The sequence below is a fragment of the Schistocerca gregaria genome, chromosome 4 (assembly GCF_023897955.1).
Source record: "Schistocerca gregaria isolate iqSchGreg1 chromosome 4, iqSchGreg1.2, whole genome shotgun sequence".
NCBI classification, from domain to species: domain Eukaryota; kingdom Metazoa; phylum Arthropoda; class Insecta; order Orthoptera; family Acrididae; genus Schistocerca; species Schistocerca gregaria.
The window spans coordinates 391,034,358-391,051,866 of record NC_064923.1 but is presented as its reverse complement, the minus strand read 5'-3'; the positions used below and the strand labels follow the sequence as shown (position 1 = coordinate 391,051,866).

Sequence of the window (17,509 nt, the reverse complement as noted above, 5' to 3'; positions counted from 1 at the left end):
ATACGATGTCATAAACATTGAGAAACTACATTTTGTTTTATTACTTCTTTACTACTAAAGCCATTCACAACAAATTTTGCAAACGTATTAAAAAAAAAAAACTATATAAAACATATACTATCACAGGGAGAGCCACCTACAAAACAAAACGTCATATACCAGTTATTATGTAAACAATGTTCAGCCTTCTACATCGGCACGACTACCACCAAATTATCAATTAGGATGAATGGGCCCAGGCAGAGGGTCTATACTGGCAACTCGCAATATCCTGTTGCAGTGCATGGTCTACAACATGACATTTGTGGCCTCAGTGCTGTTTCACCAGACGCGCCATCTGGATTCTTCCTGCAGACACCAGTTTCTCAGAACTCTGCAGGTGGGAATTAGAATTACATGTCCTTGATTCTCACCACCCACCTGGCCTTAATGTGCATTGACTTCTTCTGTCTCAGCTTTTCTGTACTGTAACTACTCTTTGCTTCACTCCGTTTTAGTTTCTATATCTTTCATTGTCTTTTCCGTCCATTTTGAACCGCCCCCTCCCATGTCTGTTACGTACAATGCACTAAACTTGTGCACAATGTTTTAGTAGCAATCTCTGTCTTTCATATTACCCTGTATTCCAGCTTTAAGCTCGCAGGTTTTCAAATCTTTTCCGATGAAGTCCCCAACAATCAGTCTTTCCTTCTCATCCCATATAGTAAGTCTCCCCTAACCTGCAGATCTTGGTGACTTTCCCAAAATATGCCCCTTTTCCTACACATCTACAATCATTTTCCTTCACGTTTCTTCCTTTCCCTTCAACCCTTCTGCCTGAAGAAGGAGCTACTGGCTCAGAAAGCCTGCCAATCATAACAGTCTTCTATGTGTGTGTATTGCTGCCACTTTGTGGGCAAATTTTTTTATCTATCCAATTAAATAATTTTTTCAATAACCGATTGTGTTTGTTGTTATATATAATACCATAGGTGTATTACAATGCTCTGTGTCCAAATTTCAATTCAATCAGTCCAGAACCTTTCGAGAACTGCTATTAAGAACATCAAATAGAAAATTTAAATGTTTCCAATCACATCCCAATGATTCCAACAGATATTCCATTTCAGTTCAAATGCTTGCAACTTCTGGTGTGACTCACATTTGCAATGACCATCAACAAGACCCAATGACAATCATTACAACCCTGTGGACTAAAATTGGAAAATCCATGTTTCTCACATGGACAATTGTACATGGCTTTCTCATGCATCGGAAGTTGTCTACCTTATTTTTGTATGCGCCAGATGGAAAAACCAAAAATATCATGTATCCAAAAGCACGTCAATAAACAGATTATAAAATGAAACACTTTCTTTTTTTTCCTGTGGCACTGCAACATGTGCTTGGTACAGCTAGTATATTACAGATACACTATAAAATATGCAACATGAGTTTTACCCAAAAAAGTCATACAGCAATTGTTAAAGGCATAGGATTGGCTCACTGACACATAGCGTTACTTTTTTATTTTGGCTAAACAAGAGGCTTAGTGGAATCATGGTAAATCATTTCTGTAAGTGTATGAGAATTCTGTACTGTAATGTAGCAAATAATTAGACATTTCCGCTTGCAACAAAGCACAGGAATGATCACAACAACATCTCTGTCCTCCAACATTCTGGACCACAAAATTATTGAAGTCAGCACTAGACTGCTCAATGTTATTGACTTTCTAGAGTTCTTTAGCAATGAAATCAATAGGAAGCACAGGGAAGATAAAGCAAAATGACTGCAGGCAAGATAACGGGGGAAAGTGTGCATTGAGGTTTTCTACGGTGGGAAGGAACTGTTTCCTGACTTGATGCAAGAAGAATTGGGTGTCAATTTAGAAGATGTCAAAGATTCAGTTTTAGAGTCAGAGTTTGACAGAGCTTATGAAGGCTTGCAAACCAAGAAGGCAAAAGAGATATTGTTCATTCCACCAGAATATCTGAAATCATTGGAGGATAAACAGTTATTTAAGTTAGTGTGTAAAATCTTTGAAACTGGAGATATACTGTTGGTCTTTTCAGAGTAAATCATCCAGAAAATCCTGAAGATAGTGAACAAGGGTTAAGTATGAAAACTTTATGAGATAATTTCACTGCTTCACTCACGTATTATTAACATTTATTAGCATAGCACGTTTTGGCAGAATGCAGCATTACAGTTACATGTACATTAATCTGAAGTGAGATGAGGAGTATATGCTGGGTATGGCAGTGAGGTTGTGTTCTGAAATTTAACCATATAAAGAATGATTCATTTAGTTCATTTTTGATGGAGATTTATTTGTCTGGCATGCAGAGCACGTTAATAACCAAAACACTATCACTTAACACTTTCACATTCATATTTTTACATTCCAAACACTCTTTTAAGTGATAAGATAAACTTATTTCAGTTGCTAGGGTAGTACAAACAATGAAAATACATATCATGGTACATATTAAAAAACTGTGTTCACAACTTCATTAATTCAATTGTTCAAAAACTGGAGTAAATTGTATTGATGAAACACTGACCAAAACACAACACTGTGACACATTCAGTGTGTAAGACAACCTTATGACCATCAACAGACACTAATGAATGGCAAAAGACTCTAATTATATTACAAAAATCAGCATGTTTTAATACTGACCCTGTATCCTGTATAAATCACCTGCAGTCAAGTTATCCATGAATAATCAAATATTTGAATCAGAAAGAAGATCCAAGGATATAAAAATGTATCAAGACCCAAGTTTACACAACACTTTTTTACGCATTTGTTCAATAATATCAATGAAATATTTTCAAAATTCATCATTCAGTAGATAGGAAAGATTTTGTGAAGACTTAGTAAATGAAAAATATTATTGACATTTGACAGTCACTGGAGCTGAATGGACAGTGAGTGTAGATTAGCAGAAAAGCCTCTGAACAATGTGAAAATTAATTTTATATTTTATAGTGCAATCAATATCAAATGAGTAAAATGTGCACAATGTGTATAAATGGAAAAATAATAATATATTCTTATGTAAATATTTTTTATTATACAGTGATGGCAAAAAAGGTTTGATGATAGTTCTTCACAATATATCTTGAAACGATGTATCTTGGAATGCATACATACTCATTACAATTGTAAGCCATTAAAAAAATAAAAAAAAAGTAAAGCCAGCAGTATACCTTTATAACTATTTGAGGGAAGTTAATAGTTCTCAAACTTTTACAATTGATTTCCCACTGATGAACTGTCTTTGTGAATCTACAATAAAGATAAGATAAGAATAAGAACATACATAGCAATAGAAGATTCCTACAAAACAAAATTGACACACTACATTAGATACTTATGTATCCATATCACACATCTATAACTAGGCATCCACTTCATTTTCAATAATGCCTGGAATGTTGACCCATTGAAATGATGCCGTGTCTTTTGTTTGATGTCACCATTCTTCCATACTTTTGGTATCTTCCTTTATATACTCCCCCTTCCCCTTCTTTCATATCTATTCAACTTACAAAGTCTCTGGCTTCCATATATAATGTAGTCCAGGACAAAAGAAATGACAGTTTTCAGTTGATCACTTTCAAGCACTAGTGAGAGTGCCCTAAACAAACTCAATTTTACTGATAATCAGAGATTCTCTGAGATTTATGTGTAATTCTGAAACACGCTTGTGTAGTTCAGATAGAAGGCTAGCTCTAAGCTTTCTGTATATATATTTAGTACACTAACAGAAGTTAGTGTCTACAAGTTGCCATTTCTCCCAGAAAAAGAAAAATGGTAACTGGTACTGGCTAACTGGTTAATTCCGAGAAATAAGAGAGAAATTTTATAGTTATACCAAAACTCCCCACTGATGGAGGATTGAGTTTGAAGTGCCAGTAAAATATGTATAAATGTTAAGGAAAAACAGTGAGAAAAGACTGAAATGGTCTAACTGCAGACCAAGGAAAGAAGGACCACCACTCATGTCACATAAGGAACATTAAGCAATGAACAAAACAATTTCCACCCCATCAACAATATGTTCTTTCTAAAATAAGGTGGGTTTGCTGGAATGAAACATGTTTCTCAGCACAATATCTACTTAGCCTGCTTACAGTCCGTCAAATATTTTACCTATTTATAATTTTCCTTTTTAATTTTATTTTCAGTTATTTTCTAAATCCACATAGTAGAAATATTCAAAAACACAAGTGCTTTGTGTAAATAAATATATAAATTGCATCAAAAGAGAAATTCAGTTGAAAAAGCTAAAAAATTATAAGGAAACGGTGTGGCTGGCTATTAACCAACAGGGAATGAAATTATGCATTTAAAAGTAGAAAAAAAGCTAGTTTTGGTTTTCCTTTTTTTCTACTTTTTAAATGTGTAAACTAGCAGTGTTTGGAGTTTTGTCTCCTGGAAGTTAGTTCCAGCCTCCCATTTTGCCTTCTTAAAACTATACACAGGAATTTTTGCCCGTGTGTGTGTGTGTGTCCATTCTGAGCTGAAGAATAACGAGATTTTAATATAAGCTAGAATGTTTTGTTGATTCTGCATATCAACCGTGAGGGTAATTGGTTATCTTTACTCATTTCATTGCTGAAATATAAAATCAAATTGTGGCTTCTGACTTTGTCAAGACGAAGAGTAGCTCAAAATGTGTGCTGATAATACCCTGTATGTTAATTCTTGGTGTTCCTGTAGATGACGTCTGGTACAAAGTGCCAGCTACAAGGGATGCAGTTGAGACTAATAACGCGTATTAACAACTAGTTCCAAATGTCATTTAACAGAGTACTGCAGCTTATCAGATGTTCCCCATTCACTAACTCCCAAGGTTGGTCTAAAATACATATTGGCATTAATGTCACTCAGAAAATGAGCAATTTGGTTTTTGTTGGATGCAAACAATAAAGTTCTGACACAAAAGCTCCTCGTGTAGAAGCACTGTGTTTAGAATAACGCAGCATTGCAAATTGCAGTGTACCATATCTTGGTGAAAGTCAGCAATCACCGTGGATACATAATCAATTCTGATGGACCATACTATCAGTCAATGAACTGCTACTGATTAACAAAATTATGCAAATTCATACATTGACTTCCTAACGTTTGCAGCTTTATCTTAATATACACTCTGTAGAATAAGTTGTAAATATTATTTAATAAAAGTTATCTGCTAAAGTGAGCCATACTTCTTTTAAGCAAAGGCAAGGAACTGGGGGGGGGGGGGGGGGGAGGAGATTAAAAGAAGGAAAGAGAAAGTCAAGTAGATCTCATCCATTTTTTTTTTTTTTTTGTCATGTGTCATGTGTCATGTCCTAAACCTACATGAAATAAAAACACGGCCTACAAGTAGCAAAACATCACAGAAATTAAATTTATAATGATGAGAACATAATATACTTTTCTATTAGGAAAAAAAAATCACTTGAGAAAACAAAATGGTGAGAAAGGACACTGAGTCAGTACTTACATTCAGCAGGCGAAATTTTTATTAGTGCTGATGATGAGCACTTCTAAAAATAGCGTAAACTATTATATCTTTCAAATCGATTACAGGGATGGTTCAGGAAATGTTAAAAAGCAAGGTTGGGTCTTTCAAACCCTAAGACGAGAAGGACCCACCAATTATGAGGACAAGGGGAGGCAAAGACTGAACTGTTGACAAAGCTTGTTACTCTGACTAATTAAATTTACACTACTCTCAATTATAATAAATTCTGTTACTTGACTAACTCAACCTGCCAACTCTGTGACAATACTGATTCCATATTATGTAGTTTTTCACACTCAGAGAAAGTTCTGGTAGTTATATCTAACTACAATATGTTTGAAACCGAAACTTGAAACATTTCCAGCAAGAAATAGGCCACAAGAGCTGTGTCTCCGCTTGCCCTCAATATACACTCCTGGAAATGGAAAAAAGAACACATTGACATCGGTGTGTCAGACCCACCATACTTGCTCCGGACACTGCAAGAGGGCTGTACAAGCAATGATCACACACACGGCACAGCGGACACACCAAGAACCGCGGTGTTGGCTGTCGAATGGCGCTAGCTGCGCAGCATTTGTGCACCGCCGCCGTCAGTGTCAGCCAGTTTGCCGTGGCATACGGAGCTCCATCGCAGTCTTTAACACTGGTAGCATGCCGCGACAGTGTGGACGTGAACCGTATGTGCAGTTGACGGACTTTGAGCGAGGGCATATAGTGGGCATGCGGGAGGCCGGGTGGACGTACCGCCGAATTGCTCAACACGTGGGGCGTGAGGTCTCCACAGTACATCGATGTTGTCACCAGTGGTCGGCAGAAGGTGCATGTGCCTGTCGACCTGGGACCGGACTGCAGCGACGCACGGATGCACACCAAGACCGTAGGATCCTACGCAGTGCCATAGGGGACCGCACCGCCACTTCCCAGCAAATTAGGGACACTGTTGCTCCTGGGGTATCGGCGAGGACCATTCGCAACCATCTCCATGAAGCTGGGCTACGGTCCCGCACACCGTTAGGCCGTCTTCCGCTCACGCCCCAACATCGTGCAGCCCGCCTCCAGTGGTGTCGCGACAGGCGGGAATGGAGGGACGAATGGAGACGTGTCGTCTTCAGCGATGAGAGTCGCTTCTGCTTTCGTGCCAATGATGGTCGTATGCGTGTTTGGCGCCGTGCAGGTGAGCGCCACAATCAGGACTGCATACGACTGAGGCACACAGGGCCAACACCCGGCATCATGGTGTGGGGAGCGATCTCCTACACTGGCCGTACACCTCTTGTGATCGTCGAGGGGACACTGAATAGTGCACGGTACATCCAAACCGTCATCGAACCCATCGTTCTACCATTCCTAGACTGGCAAGGGAACTTGCTGTTCCAACAGGACAATGCACGTCCGCATGTATCCCGTGCCACCCAACGTGCTCTAGAAGGTGTATGTCAACTACCCTGGCCAACAAGATCTCCGTGTCTGTCCCCCATTGAGCATGTTTGGGACTGGATGAAGCGTCGTCTCACGCAGTCTGCACGTCCAGCACGAACGCTGGTCCAACTGAGGCGCCAGGTGGAAATGGCATGGCAAGCCGTTCCACAGGACTACATCCAGCATCTCTACGATCGTCTCCATGGGAGAATAGCAGCCTGCATTGTGCATGCTCTGTTGCCTGTGTCTATGTGCCTGTGGTTCTGTCAGTGTGATCATGTGATGTATCTGACCCCAGGAATGTGTCAATAAAGTTTCCCCTTCCTGGGACAATGAATTCACGGTGTTCTTATTTCAATTTCTAGGAGTGTATTTGGGGCTGTCCAATCCTGGGGTCTGAGTGTCCTGTTCTTTCTTTTTTACCTTTTCTAACCTACCCTCTTTCCTCTGTAAGGAAGTAACTAATGGTTCCGAAAGCTATGAGCGTTTATAGAATATTGTATGATCAAACTGGCAACACAACTTGTCATTTTGAATAAATAATAATGGTCACCACCGACTATAATTAATATTTAAGTATAATTTGTGGAAGTGGATTGGTATTCAGCCTTCAATAGCAAAGTTAATGGTTTTAATTCGCTGTTCTCAAGTCAGACAACTGTACGATTTGGTAACCTCAACCTAGTACCTTTGTGACCGTACTGCTTATGTATTATACAGTTTTTCCCCACCAGAGAAATTTATGTTGCTAATACTTAACAACCATGAATTTTAAAGTTAAACATGAGCCTTTACAATGCCACAAGAAAGTACTAAATTTGAATGTAATTTTTGTTCTTTTGCCAGTGACATAAAATTATAACTTAGAATATTTTGACAAGTGCTCACAGTGACAAATATACAAAAATTATATATATTTTTAACTCACTCCTGGCATAAACAGGAACAACATAGGAGGACTGAAGATAGAGCCCCAGAAGAATTTGTAGTATTGTATTTAGCTACAGCAAGATTTTATATACCTGCAGGTAGAAAAAGTGGCTGGGAAGAATGAAAAGTTTGTTTCTTAACACATGTAAAAGAATGAACACTTCCATCCAAATTCTGGGATGAAATTTGATAAGGAACATACTTTGCTGCTCGTGCTTGATTCTTTTCTTCAGATGTCATGTCCTTTCTCTTCTTTCTCTTGGAGTCTTCATCCTCAGAAGCAGAGCCACTCTTTTCCTTCTTGCTTGTTAGACTGTGTTTCTGGCAATAAGACTGGCAAGAGAAAAGAAAGCACATGTTACTATAACAATGTAAGCATATCAGATGAGACTTTTATAAAAAAATATTCTGTAACACAGATGAATATGACATTTAAAGGGCACCATACAGTAGTAACCCAAATATGATTGTAATTACAAAAAATTCATAAAATAGGAAAGAATATTAAAATCTGGCAGCATTAAAAATTGAAACATTTTTACCTCCAGGGTTTTAAATGGTGTAGTGGTATGTAAAACATGACGTTAAGCAAGACAGATCCACTTATCCTCTTCTACTCAATTCCATCTCTCACCTCAAAGTTCGTGAACCCTAAGAACCTCAGCAACACTTTGGAAGACCAGATACCCAACCCCAGTGGGAAACAGGGTCAGGGCATAAGAGAGAAAGAGAAATGGTCCTCCAAAGATTAGGGGTTTGAAGCTATAGCCTAATAAGCCACACTCAGAAAAAAGTTTTACTACAAATGCTCAAGAACATATAGCTGGATGCACTTTTAAGGCAAAGACACGACAAACTAACAGGGAATATGAGAGCTGGGTCACGGAATGTACAGACATTATATAGAATTTGAGTTCTTGGAAGCCTGAATGGAAACATGATAACATACAAGGTGGATATCATGGAGTTGTAAGAGATAAGATGGAATGGTGTACTCCGTATTAAAGCGACCATAATATTGAACACACATTTGGTGCGGGATTTATAGCCAGTCAACCGAACAATTAGTAATAAGATTTAAAGCAATAAGTCCAAGGATATGTTATGTACGAATAAAGGGGGAATTCAAACAATGGAAGTCCAGTATAATAGAACAATAATATTATGAAAAGGATAAACTACTATTCATCAATAGAGAAGCAATTGAGTCACAGAAAGACTTCAGCAGTCTTCATTGTGCCTGTCTGTGACTCAGTGCCTCCAATATGTGGTGAGCAGTGATCTACCCATTTCATTATAAAGGGGAAATTCTTTAACTATAGTCTCTTAAATGGACATTCCCTGACAAAGGAGAGGGCAGCAGAAGAGGAGGACACTTTTTATGGGGAACTGTAGCAAGCTTATTGATAGTGTCCAAAAAAAAGTGATGTAATAATGGTGAAAGGATAGGGTCAGAGCAGGTATTCTCCACTACCATAAGTGAATTGGGGGTCATCAAACAACAACATTAGGAACCAAATTGATTGCGTTTTAATAGCTACCAGGGTTGGGTCTGATGTACTAGACTGCCATAGTTTAAGAGGTGCTAATATGGACTTCAATAATTACCTGTTTACAGTAAAAATAAGAGTCAGAATTTCAAATGTACACAAAGTTAAAAGAGAAAGACAAAATAAGTAAAATGTCTCAGAACATAAGGACCCATGGAAGGCTGAACCAATTTGGAAAACAGATTGAGAGGAATTCTCCAGAATTATATTCACAACATAAATGAACAACGGAATAAAATCAGAAATGAAATACTTACTACGCAGAAGAAGTGACTGGTATGGAGCAACAGACCAGAAAGATTGAATGGTAAGATGAAGAGGGTCAGGAGGCAACAAGAGAAAAGAATGAAGTAAATAACATGACACAGGCCAGAACAACAAGAATGCTGGTGGATGACTACAGAGAAAAAAAGGTGTACCGAATAGTGGATTTTTAATATAAGGAAGAAAAGCCTTTTCCTAAGTCAGTTGCAGGATACTAAATTACTGAACAACGCTAATGAAAGCAGGAAATTCTATATAAGTATCAATAACACTGGAAGGAGCTTTCAACCAAAAACGACATGATGCAAAGGGAAAAATGGTGAACTGATAGCATTTCAGGACGGGGTATTAATCGCTAGGTGCAGTACTTTAGGAATTACTATACTCATAGAATACTGAAACATAGGAACTAACTGAAAACCAACAGATGGAAGAAGAGGAATATGGAAGGAGGGAAGATTGGTGTTCAACATCCCGTTGATAGCTAGGTCTCTTTTAAAGTCTGAGTACAAGCTCGGATTAGGAAAGGATGGGGAAAGAAATAGGCTGTGCCCTTTTTGAAGGAATCATCCCGGCATTTGGCTCGGGCAATTTAAGGAAATCATGGAAAACCTAAATCTGGATGACTGGCCAGGAATTCAAACTGCCGTTCTCCTGAATGTGCATCCAGTGTGCTAACCAATGCGCCATCTTGCTCAGTAAGAGAAAAATTGGATGCCTCCGATGCAAGAGGCTCAGCACAAGCAATAAAAAAAAACTAACCAACAATAAGTCAACTGACAATGACAACCTGCCAGCTGGTGTCATCTAGACAGATGCCTGCATGCCTCGATCTCAGATATATGGACATACAGTGTCATCCCAAATGACAGGAATATGAGAGTAATATGTGTTATATATAAGAAAGGGATATCCTGGAATGTACACACTATATGATTAAATTAATGAACACCATACATAAAATATTCTCCTCCCTACTTTGTACCTGTGGAAAACCTTCAGATGAAAAAGAAATCAGTAGATATCAGGCAAGCTTTAGACCTGGCAAATAAACTACTGACCAAATATCCAACCTAAGGCAAATATTGGAAAAAGCAAGGGAATTCAATATTGAAACACACCATACATTTGTTGATTCTAAAGCAGCATATAAAAATAAGCTTGCTGAAGCCATGAATGAGCTCTGCATACCACAACAGTCATTACACTTCATAAGTTTGACTATGGAAAAATTCTGTAATTTGAGACATAAAAAATCTAATCAATAAGCATAGGACGGAGAACACACATATAAAAAGTGGTTTTACTTATGCAAGCTTTTAGAGCCAGTGGCTCCTTCTTCTGGCAGAAGGGTTGGCAAGGAAGAAAGAGGGGCGAAGGAAAAGGACTGGAGAGATTTGGGAAAAGGGGTGGAATTCAGGAATGTCACCCACAACCCCAGGTCAAGGGAGACTTGCCAGACGGGATGAGAAGCAAAGACTGATTGTTGGGGACTGCAGCAGAAGAGACTTAAAAACCTGAGAGTTTAAAGGAAGAAGACAGGGCAATATGCAAGACAGAAATTACTGCTAAAATATTGTGCACGAGTTAATAACAGTGAAAAGCTAAATGCATTGTATGTAACAGAGGTGGAAGGGGGATGGTGAAAAACAGATAGGATGAAAGATGTAGAAAACTAAAATGGAGTGAAGAAGGGAGTAGTTACTGAGAAGAAATGCTGGGATGGAAAAACTTAATGTAAATTAAGACCAGGTGAGTAGCGAGAACCAAGGACGTTACAGTGCTTGTTTCCACCTACAGAGTTCTGAGAAACCGGTGTCTGGGGCAGAATCCAGTTGGCGCATGTGGTGAAACAGTCACCAATGTTGTGTTGTAGAGCATGCTTTGCAACAGGATATTGTGTGTTAACACTGCACACCCTCTGCCTATGCCTATTCATCCTAACTGATAACATGGTGGTAGTGACGCCAATGTGAAAGGTCAAACAGTGCTTGAATAACAGCTAGTATATGACGTGTCATTTCATAGTTGGCTCTCCCTTTTATAGTACATGTTTTGCCAGTTACAGGGCTGGTATAGGTGGTGGTAGAAGGGTGCAATGGGCAAGTCTTACAATGGGGATGGTCACAGGGGTATGATACAGAGGGTAGGGAGATGGCTGCCTGTTTTACCAGATACACCATCTGGATTCTGCCCCAGACACCGGTTTCTCAGAACTCTGCAGGTGGGAACAAGCACTATAACATGTCATTGGTTTTCGCTACCCACCTGGTCTTAATTTGCATTAAGTTTTTCCATCCCAGCATTTCTTCAATCCATTTTAGTTTTCTACATTTTCATCCTATCTGGTTTTCACCATCCCCCTTCCACCTTTGTTACATACAATGCATTTAGTTTTTCACTGTTATTAACTCATGCACAATGTTTTAGCAGTAATGTCTGTCTTGCATATTGCCCTGTCTTCTTCGTTTAAGCTCTCATGTTTTTAAGTCTCATCTGGTGCAGTCCCCAACAATCAGTCTTTGCTTCTCATCCCATCTGGCGCGTCTCCCTTGACCTGGGGTTGTGGGTGACCTTCCTGAACTCCATCCCTTTTCCTAAACCTCTCCAGCCCTTTTCCTTCACCCCTCTTTCTTCCCTTTCAACCCTTATACTGGAAGAAAGAGCCACCGGCACTAAACACTTGCATAAGCATAACCATTTTTATATGTGTGTTCTGCTGCCTCTGCTTGGTGAGTAGATTTTTTTAGCTGTCCAATTATGCTATACTGTCAAAGTTGATTATTTTCCTGACTATGGAAATAGTAGTATGTACAGTATGGATACAACAAAATTAAACATCAAGGTTTCAGACTATGGACTGAGGCAAGGGGATGCACTCTCATGTATGCTTTTTAACACAGCACTAGAGGGAGTAATAAGTTCGGCTCAAATCAACACAAAAGGCAGAATATAAAACAGAATGGTGCAGGTTCAGACCTATGCAGATGATGTGGATATTATTATAAGAACAGAACTAGCTGCTAAAGGAACACATAGGTGGCAGAAACAATAGAAATGGGACTGCAAGTGAACATAAAAGTACCACCAAATACATGCGATTAATACAACCAGAACAGTAACTGTGTTCATAATAAGAATAAACCTGATGTAAACATTACACCATGTATTCTTCCACGTTTGCTTGAATCTCATTGGATTTCGTTTCATGTGGAGCGGGAGCCAAGCGGTGTCCAGTACAGTCAATTATGATCATGAGGATATGTTTTATGCTGTGTTACACACACATAGACTGAGCAATAATGCGGGACAACAGCTTTACCGGCGCACTAAACTTGGACAGCACTGGCCAGCCAGCTGGTCCAACTAACCTGCAATAATGTGAACAGTGGCAGGTCAGACACAAAAAGAGATGAGCAGAGAAACAATACAGCTTCAAATGTCATTTAATTTTTGAAGAGAATGAAATAATAATCAGCAACTCCACTGCTACCACATGCTTCTTAGGTGACCAGACGAAAAGCATAAGATGCTCTATTCTAATTACAAACAAGAGTGATGAAAATTCCTAACGTAAACAAAGAGTAATTTTTCTGAGTAAGCTATTTGTGATGCAAAAGGACACTGCGGCATTTCACCATACTGTTGACTACTGAAGCCTCCAATGGTGTTAATTACAGTCAGACATCTGGTAATCTCTTAGCTCCTTCCTTATCTGAATCTGAGAAATATTTTTCAGTTCTGGATCTGTAATCTGTTACGTTGACAATGAGTCGATCAACAACAGAATCCACGAAGCCATCCAGGTGCCACATTTTCTCCTCTTCTTTTATGATGCACCATTCTATATCCTGCCAGTGTTCGGCGGTGACTTGTGAAAAAGCTGCATGCATTAGTTCCAGTATGTCTGGCAGCTTAACAGTCTTGTTATTTCTTACGACAAATCCCTTAACTTGGTTTCAGATCATTTGTGTTGGGTTCATTTTATAATGATATAGTGGCAAATGTAGCAATGCAGCATTTGTTTGGTGTGCTCAAGGCTGTGAAAGTGATTGTTTTTCATGTTTCTACGAATCTTATCATTCTGGTTTGTGTGAGACATCTGTGGTACAAAACAGTGCACGTAGTCCTAAAAGATTAAATTGTTATGTTTTCTTAATTTAAGCAACTGTTATTAGCAATGTTTCATAAAATATTGATAGTTAAGAATTTATATTTGAAATGAAAACAGGAATTCCATGTGCAATATGTAGTCAGACACAAGAAGGCGTGCATTATTCATAAAAAATAATGATCAACTTTACAATTACAAGATGTATGTATTTCAAACTGAACATAAAAAAAAAGGATGACCATGGCAAGACTTGACCCAGCAATCCATGTACTGCACCAGATTACCAATCTACTATGCTACCGATTCCACTATACACCCTGTGTGTGTTTGTATCTCAACTGTATCAAATACAGTCCCCTGGAAAACTTCAAAGGCAATATTTTCTGTAAATTTATGGAAAACATTAAGACAACCTATTTCTCAGCACTTTTCAATCGTGTTCCACACGTGTGTTTCACTATGGAACAGGAAGAGTGTAACAACACCAATGTATGTGTGCAATGGCTTCTGACCAGTCATCACATTTGTGTTTATTTACATCTGGTTTATTTGTATAGTGAACAGAGTGTAAATATGATGCTAGAAATTCACCAAGTGCAAATAGAATCTATTAGTGAATTTATCTATCTGGGAGCAACGTAGCATCACAGAACGATGTTGCTGCCCAACAACCTGGAATATGTCCAGGAAAACAAAGTGTCAACTGCACAAAACTTTAATATGTCCAAGAGTAATATACTGCTCAAAATCCAGGATAGTGATGCAATAGTGTGAAGAGCTAATAGGAACAAGTGAAAATCAACAGGTGGAAGAAGAGGAAAATGGAAGGAAGGAGGATTAGTGTCCAGTGTCCCATTCACAGCTGGGTCTTTAGAGACTGAGTACAATCTCGAATTAGGAAAAAGGGGACAGTAAATCGCCCATACCCTCTTCGAATGAACTATCTCAGCATTTGCCTAGAGCGATTTAGGGAAATCACAGAAAACCTAAATCTGGATGGCCGGACAGGGATTTGTGCAATATCTATGGGATGACTGGAGTATGGAATAGACAATATAATTTTGAACTTTATACACCGCATAGAGATATTGAAATCATAAAGTTCAATAAAATAAACTGCCTGAAGAACCACAATTTTTGTATGGAACACGAGAACCAGTAAAAAATAGCACTGCTAAAAAAGTCAGTGGGATGAAGATGGAGATGCACGATGCTGGACAGGGACAAATAAACTGAATGTGTATAGCAGGCCAAGGCCCATTGAGGGCTGTAGAGACAGGAAGAAGAAGAGGAAGAAGAAGAAGAGGAAGAAGAAGAAGAAGAGGAAGAAGAAGAAGAAGAGGAAGAAGAATTTTTACCTCTACTGACAAAATACGCACTGAGCACCATTCAAAGCACTTGCAAATTTAAGAAAGGCGCATGACCATGCGACAATACTGCTCCTGTCACTGAATTTGTCCAAGGAAGGGTCTTGATAATAAGAAAGAGAGAATAGTGCTTATACTGAAGCACTTACTTATTTTCCCTTTACTTAGCACACAACGTAATAAGGAAAAAAGTGGCTGATATTCATACAAATTAGCCTCTACCATACACTGTACAATGGCCTGTGGAGAATATATGTAAATATCCAAGGACAGGGGTTTGCCATATTTATCTGATGCTACTGCTAGTTTCTGCTAGTAAATTTTAGCTGTCATCATCACACTCACCCTGAGCTTCACACCATCATCTGCATTCTCATCCTCAATAATTGCCTTCATCTCCAGACTGTGCTTAAAAGCACAAGTCACATGGTAGGCTGTTTTGCAAGTTTTGATTGAGCACTGTATGCAAGCACCAACTCTCTCTCGACACAGTACACATATCAGGGCCCAGCGACTTTGCTGTAAAATGAAGAGAGTGAACCATGGTATGTCAAATAAAAAATTAATTACATCCTAAACATTTTGCCTCCAACATTTGATGACAAAATATTAATGCTCTTTACTGCTGCTACTATCTCTTTGTTAAAGGCAGATATACAACTTAATCTCAACTGACTGCAGCATACAGTAAGCAGTTACAATTATTGAGATTATCAAACAGCTCAATATGTTTACTTATTTTATTTTATTTTCATTTAACTACTCTAACCAACAACTTCAAATATGTGTAACAAACTTACTGGAATGAGATAAAACATATGACAATGGAGGAGTGAAAGTAAGCAATTTTCTCATGCATGAGCCACTCTGTATTGTATATATATTGCTGGTTTATGCCATATGTAGACCATTTTGTACATATTCAGGCAAAAAATACTGTACATTTAGAATCCCAGAATATTGTTCTGTACATCACTAACTTTTGTATGATATTATGAAAAGGATAGATTGCTACTTACCACATAGTGAAGATGGCGAGTCACAGACAGGCACAACAAAAAGACAACTAACAAATGAGATTTCACCCAGAAAGCTTTCTTCTACAGTAGACAACACACACACACACACACACACACACACACACACACACACACACACACACACACAAACACAACTGTCACATACATGACCACTGTCGCTGGCCACCTAGGCCAGACTGTGAGCAACTGTGTTTGAGGGGAGAAGCAGTCTGGATGGTGGCGATAAGGAGGAAGCTGGGGCGGGGAGGGGGAGAGATAGCAGGATAGGTGTGGGGGATGGTAAAGTGCTGCTTGTGGGAGCATGTAGGGACGTGGTGAGGGCAGGGCAGCTATGTGCAGATGGGTGGGGGGGGGGGGGGGGGGCAGAGGGGTATGGAGTGGAAAAGTAGAGAAGTAAAAAGACTATGGTTGTGTAGGTGGAATATAGGGCTGTGTAGTGTAGGAGTGGGAGCAGGGAAGGGGATAGTTGGATGAAGGACAGTCATTAACAAAGGTTGAGACCAGAAGGTTACGGGAATATAGGATGTACTGTAGGGGGAATTCCCACCTATGTAGTTCATAAAAGCTGGTGTTGGTAGGAGGAATCAAGATGGCACTGGCTCCCCTCCCCTATTCCCACACCAGCACTACACAACCTTTCTATTCCACCTAGCATATACAGTATTTTTACTTCTTTTCTGCTCCCCCCGCCACCACGACTGACCTCTCAATGCACCTGGCTGTCTTACTATGTCCGCACCACATCCATGCATTCTTTTGCAAGCAGCACTACACTGCCACCACCCCTACCTTGCTATCCTTCCCCCTCCCCACCTGTCCCAGCCTTCTCCTTACCTCCAACATCAATACTATTTTTCCATGAACAGTTGCTCACAGTCCAGCCTCGGCAGCCAGAGACAGTGGTCATGTGTGTGAGAGTTGTGCTTGCATGAATGTATGAGTGTGTTGTCTACTTTACAAGAAGGCCTTTTGGCCAAAAGTTCACTTGTTAGCAGTCTTTTCGTTGTGGCTGTCTGTGACTCAATGTCTCCATGTCTCCACTACATGCTGAGCAGGAATCTATCCTTCCATAATACTGTCATTATACCATACTGGGTTTTCAATTGTTTGATTTTAACTTTTGTAGATTTTGATTAAGAAACTTAGAGCACCACTATCTGTAACATTCAGTGTATATGAAGAACTATAAACAATGGTTTTCAAACTTTTAATGATACGCATACTCAAAAACATTGAACACTTTGCTTTGTATGCTACCTTTCCATGTGTTTTAGTGTCACTGTTAAAATGACATCCTATACGGCAAAGAACAATA

The 17,509-nt window shown here is 39.2% G+C and overlaps 1 protein-coding gene across 3 annotated transcripts in view; it reads right to left on the bottom strand.

The window, feature by feature from the left end:
• LOC126268196 (PHD finger protein rhinoceros) overlaps positions 1 to 17,509 on the bottom strand; it is a 199,618-nt gene that overhangs the window by 107,566 nt on the left and 74,543 nt on the right. For all 3 annotated transcript variants that reach the window (XM_049973814.1, XM_049973813.1, XM_049973815.1), the window contains exons 9-10: positions 15,500 to 15,673; positions 8,062 to 8,192 (exon numbers count right to left, since the gene is read on the bottom strand). In XM_049973814.1, coding sequence (XP_049829771.1) covers positions 8,062 to 8,192; positions 15,500 to 15,673 — 305 coding nt within the window. The remainder of the gene's footprint in view (positions 1 to 8,061; positions 8,193 to 15,499; positions 15,674 to 17,509) is intronic.